General features: G+C 32.5%; 1 protein-coding gene across 1 annotated transcript in view; it reads left to right on the forward strand.

Moving 5' to 3' along the window:
* The window catches only part of MICU3 (mitochondrial calcium uptake family member 3), a 59,067-nt gene extending 54,933 nt beyond the window's left edge, over positions 1–4,134 (forward strand). The window contains exons 14-15 of the mRNA XM_081960039.1: positions 276–346; positions 1,620–4,134. Coding sequence (XP_081816165.1) covers positions 276–346; position 1,620 — 72 coding nt within the window. The 3' untranslated portion in view covers positions 1,621–4,134. The remainder of the gene's footprint in view (positions 1–275; positions 347–1,619) is intronic.
* Positions 4,135–5,858: the final 1,724 nt, after the last annotated feature.

The raw sequence follows: 5,858 nt of genomic DNA on the forward strand, positions 1-5,858 counted from the left end.
ATAGCAATGTTATATCTTTATTTATAAAGCACAAAGCTTCTGTTTTAAATGAAGACTTTAGTGTAAACATTTTGCCAAACTATCCATTTTCTTTATATAGGAATCTCATACGTAGTTGCATTATAGCTGTATGAGCATTAAATTCTGCAATAAATTTACTGTTTTTCTATAACGAATAAATTGCATTTTTTCATGCCACTGTTTTCTTAATGATCAGTTGTGACTGCCTTTGCATGCTACCCTTCCATGCATATTTCTTTGTCTTCTGCTTTTAGGGTTACAAAAACATACAGAAATATACCACTTTCAAATCCTGTATGAAGAAGGAACTCAATAGCAGACAATGGTATGTTTTTGTGTTCTTGGGCAGTATTTCTAGACAGGAAGAGTTCAACTTGCTTTTCAATTAGCAAGTGGAATTAACTTTATTAATTAGAGCCAGCCACTTTAGTATTATAAACTTACAGTCATACTATAAACCTAACCCTTCGTGTAAAACATCGAGCAAACTGTGAAAAAAGTATTTCTATCACATTTTACATACAGTATTCTAAACATGCAAAATATTATGCTATCCACATAATTCGGAGTTGAGTGAGATTGAAAACAAAACACATCTTTAGAGACTGCCAAATGCCCTTCATACTACACAGCACAATGGCCAAAGCCAAATCACACAGTCTGTGTGTTTTGATATGAGATCTCACAAAATTCCTTTTCCTAACTGAAGATGCTTGAACCATTTGCATGGCCAGCTTTTTATGTGGATGATGCATTATAGATACCTGCAGTGGTCAGGGAATACACCTAAACAATATTCCTTCCTTCTGTAATTCACTTATAAGATTATAGCTTATTTATTTTCAAACATTTTAAATATATAGTTTTATATATTTCATCATGCAAAACTGTGACAGTGCTGTTTCCTGAAAATGCATCTAATTGCTAGAATAGACCAAACAATTGAGGCAAGAAGTTAAAGTATTTGCTTCAAAGGGTAAAACAGACTTTTTTATATTTCTTGAGTGGTAGAAAATAGCCATCCAGTAAGGCCTTGCAAAGAATGAATGATTATTAAATTGGCTGTGAGGGATTATATTGAGGGGAAAAAATCAAAAGATTAAAAAAAAATCATAGTAATTAGAACATAATTTAATTGAGCTGGTTGGAGATAATGACTTTTATTTTTGTTTTGATTTTTCACAACGATGGTAATTTTTAATGAATTATTTAGAACAATAGTCCCCAACCTTTGTCGCTTGGCTGCCCAGCTGGGGGAAGGGGGCAGAAAGGAACTGGACCATATGAGCGTCAGGCGGCTGACACACACAGCTTGACTCGCACGAGCATTGGGCCGGCCTACACCGGCATGCACGTGCAGCTCAACTTGAGCAAGTTGAGCTGCGCACATGCTGGCCTGCTGTTCGCATAAATTGAGCTGCGCACATGTGTGCACCAGCTCGACGCTCACACAGCCCGCTTGCAAATAAGCCATGGTCCGGTAGTGGACCTTAGCAACTGGGGACACCTGATTTATAAATCTTAATTTTTCATCCTATTTGCATATACAGTAACTGTTACGTAGTGTCACTGTTAATTATGTTTTGATTCCCTAATAGAAAGACTTCACATATGGGTTGAAGAACTACGGTGTTTGCGTGATGACTGTAATATGGAAGCACTTTGTAAACTTTGGAAGCACTTTCTGAACTGAAATATGCTAAAGTGAATGCAAAGTCATCTCTACTTTTGATCAACATTAAAGTTTGCTGCTTTTTCTTTTGTAAACTGACCACAGAAATCAGGAATAGACCGTTAGACCAAACATTTTTCAGAGGAAACAATATCTCAACATTTAATTTTTAAAGCACTCTACCTGTATGATTCAAAATACGACTCATCTGCTTTTCCTGGAAAGGATTCATGTGTATATTTTTAAATCTGTAATGTACTTTTTGACTGGTCATCTGCAGATTCTTACTCATTTTCACTTTCTTCCACCAGACTAGAATTATGATTTAATGTTTTTCCTCAGTATTATATTTCAGTCATGTTAAGCCTATGCTAGTAGAGAAAATGGAAATGTAAGTCCTTGAATCAAAAACAAAAGTATGTGCTGTTACATGTGAAAATGCTTTAAAAAATTTTCAGCGCAGAAAGGGTAGAGCAATATAATAACGTGTTATGCATAACGCATGTCAGGGATAAACACTTCACAAATAGCATGAGTTAAGCATTCATCAGTACATTTACCTGGGAGTATTTTTTTAGCAGGATAAGAACTGTTCCATTTAAATGAATTTAAAATGAATTTAAATTCATTTAAATGGTCAGGAAGTCTATAAAAATATAGATGTATTTAGAAATGTATTTTTAAAAATCAAGTGTAGTTTATTTTCTCATGCCATTCCATTTTTGTAGTTTTGTTTCTTAAGCTGATTAATGTGCCTATAATAATTATAATTAAATAGGAGAAAATATTTCTTTCTAGAGTTATCACAGGAACATATATTCAAAGTATAAAATGAAGTTCATTTTTAAACAAAATCTAATTGTGTGGATAAAAATTGTAAAGCTATCTATCATTATGAATTATTAAGATTTATAGTATGGAAAGAACCTAAGATTTTTTTAAAGAAAAATCTAGACTATTTAAATTTGGTTTTTTTTTTAAATTCAATTCTGATGTTTTTCATTATTGGCATTCAGATTAAATCAAATTAAGTACTTTAATTTATTTGATCTCAAGATGGTAGCTTTACTCCAGCACTTTACTATATCATTGTAGATTGATCAAAGCATATTGATTTTAAATGTTATAATGATGCATAGTAATACAAAATAAATGCATATTTATTTATTTATTGTGTGCTGTTCATGAAACAGCTTGGATACTAACAAACTGAGCAAAATTCTATTTACAAGATAGATCTCTTACCCTGGCTTCTCCCTACCGCTGCTCCCTTCTGAAACCACAGGTTGTGATAGTATGAGGCATCACCAAAGATCTCCTTATCAAAAGCAAAAATCATGTTTAGATGATGTTTAGATGTTTAGATTCCAAACTATTCTTTTTTGTGTTTTCTTTAGATAATCTGCTAAAATACTTTAGAGTCGGTGAATGAAGAGAATTCAGGTCACTGACATAAAACATACATTGGCTTTTTAAACTTCTGCTGTTTATCTGGTTTTCATAACTGTAAAAGGAATGCAATACCTGTAGAAATATCTAGCCAAATTCAGCCTCAAAACTTAGTAAAGTTTTTTTTTTACCTACAAGATTTATTTCATATCATTATATAAGCAAAAGGATTATAAATATAGCTTCCATTAATACAGGGGTGTTAAACTCACGGCCTGTGGGCCAGATGTATCACACGCTGACCACCCCAACCCCAGTTTAGTGAAGGGGGGCGAAGTTACGATACATCACGTGACAACATGTCAAAAATTTGACATTTCTGCATTAATACATAACATTAGCTCACTTAGATTGCAGCTCTATATGAGAGTGAGCATGGCAGGGAGAGCTGGGAGGCACTGTTCATCCATAGCCTCTGTCTCGCAAATAAGCCCTGAAGCTGGAAGGATAATATTCCTCCTTCGTTTCTGCTTTTTCACAGTAATTTAGTAGGACTCTAGCTATATCAAACCCTAAAATACCAAAGTTTCCTAAAATAGCAAAGTAACAATGATAAATCAGGTGCATAAATTATTGAAAACTGCAAGGACATAATTTTGTTCTTTAAAATAATCAAGAGCTACAATTTTCTTCTAGCTCCTGAATACATAAATGCAATACAGTTTTTTCATTTGTGATCCAAAGATTTGTTCAGATGATTACCAGTTTCCTGGCAGAGCTACCCACATTTCCACTATTGTAATACTGGTTTATATTAAATGAATAGATGTACTAATAAGCAGGGTTGAATAACATTGCTTCTTTCTGTACTGCCAGTTTTTGAAGGATACTTTAAATCTACTATGAACCAATCTAACAGAGTAGCACTGGATATCTACATTAGCTGATAGCCAGAAGTCAAGAGATTACCTATGTCCTTATGCATGTTTTAATTTTGCATAACTACTAATTATTTCATTAAAATAAAAACCATAATCATGGAATGAAGTTTATATTGGACTTGTTCTAAAGATTTTGCTACATGAAGAGGAAATGCTTCTGTGTCTTCTCTATGTCTTAAAAATGTGTAAGATAGGGGAGAGTACAGTTTTTAGACTGTAGAGAGCAGTATGGAGAATGATAAATTAATGGTAACTTTTTTTCACCAAACAAGGATTTACCTTCCGTTAAGAACTTCTTATAGGTTAATTAGAATCAATTAAATTAGATGATACATAACTAAGTTTATGGTGTCATACTGAATTAACAAAAAGATTTCTTAAAATGCATAAACTAAAAACAGAAAAGCTGAGACAGTCTTAAAGTAGCAAATTTTAGGCAGAACATAGAAGATGATTTAGGACAAACTGGATACTTGTCCATATTTCAAGTAGAAGGGAGATATTGTTTTGCTTTTAGAAATAAGACCACTATGAATAAAAACAATTATTTGAATTTTTCTTCAAAATGTGTACTTTTACATGGCTGTTATTAAAACTGAAAAAAATGCAAAATTAATTCAGACATTGTTTTCATTATAATCAGTTCTGTCTATTATTTTATGTAAGAATATAATAAGCTTACTGTATGCTTGATTACTTAGACAAAACATACAATAACGTACGTAGGCCTAATCTATGAAAGATGCTGATTGTTAAATTTGAATACAGCAATATATGATGTATATAAAATATGAAAAATAGTGGACAATTCAACACTGAGTGGTTAATAATAGAAATGAAGTATCCTCTTGCTTATTTACTATAAACATGAGAAATGGTTGCACTGATGTTAGAAATTGTTGGTTAAGGAAGTGTTTTTATGCCAGTGACATCATGTTATTGACTGAGAACTTGAATGATTTTCAGAGAATGACAGAGTAATACACTGAGAAGTGTAGATGTGAAAATGAAAATAATAAGGATAGTTTCATTTGGCATAGAGAATAAATAAAAATTGAAATAAATGGCAAAAATTAGAACAAATGTATACATTTGTGCACCTTTGCAGTATGTTTAAGAAACATGGGGAAATGGATGGAAACTTTTTATAACAAGTCAATTCTCACATAAAGATAGTAGATAATCTCTGATCTAGTGCAAGTTATGTTTATTGAAAAAAATTAAACTGGGTGGACAAATGTGTGCTTTTTTCCACATCCTTTATGGAAATGAGATTATATATGTATAGAGAAAAATAGAAGCTGAATTTAGAATAAATGGAGTACTAAGAAATTACATCCTCTTCAAATTCTATAGTTCTATGTACTAGGACATAGTAAAAATCTGGTCCTTAACAGTTCTTTAAAATATTCCAGTTAAAGATGGCACTAATCTCACAATACAAAAACTATGAGCCATGGAAAGATACATGCTCGACATTACAAGACAAGATAGAAAAACCTGCACATGGATTAGAGAACAAATGAAAGTAGTATATACAATATCATCAAGGGAGTAAAGGAATTGAAATGGAAATGGGCTGGTTAGCAAGAACTGATGGCAGGTGGACCAAGACAGTCATAGAATGAATCCCATTTGATAAAAAGGATCCACAAAAGAACTAAAACAAAATGGATCAACAACATCAGGAAGTATTGCGAGCCCAATTGGCAAAAGAAAGCTCAGGACTGTATTGATTGGAAACATGGAAGAGACCTTCATCCTACAATGGCTAAAATGATTACGACAACCTTAGATGAACAACAACACATTACATATTAAACCATGTCATTTAT

The sequence above is a fragment of the Natrix helvetica genome (genome assembly GCF_964273705.1).
Source record: "Natrix helvetica genome assembly, chromosome: 7".
NCBI classification, from domain to species: domain Eukaryota; kingdom Metazoa; phylum Chordata; class Lepidosauria; order Squamata; family Natricidae; genus Natrix; species Natrix helvetica.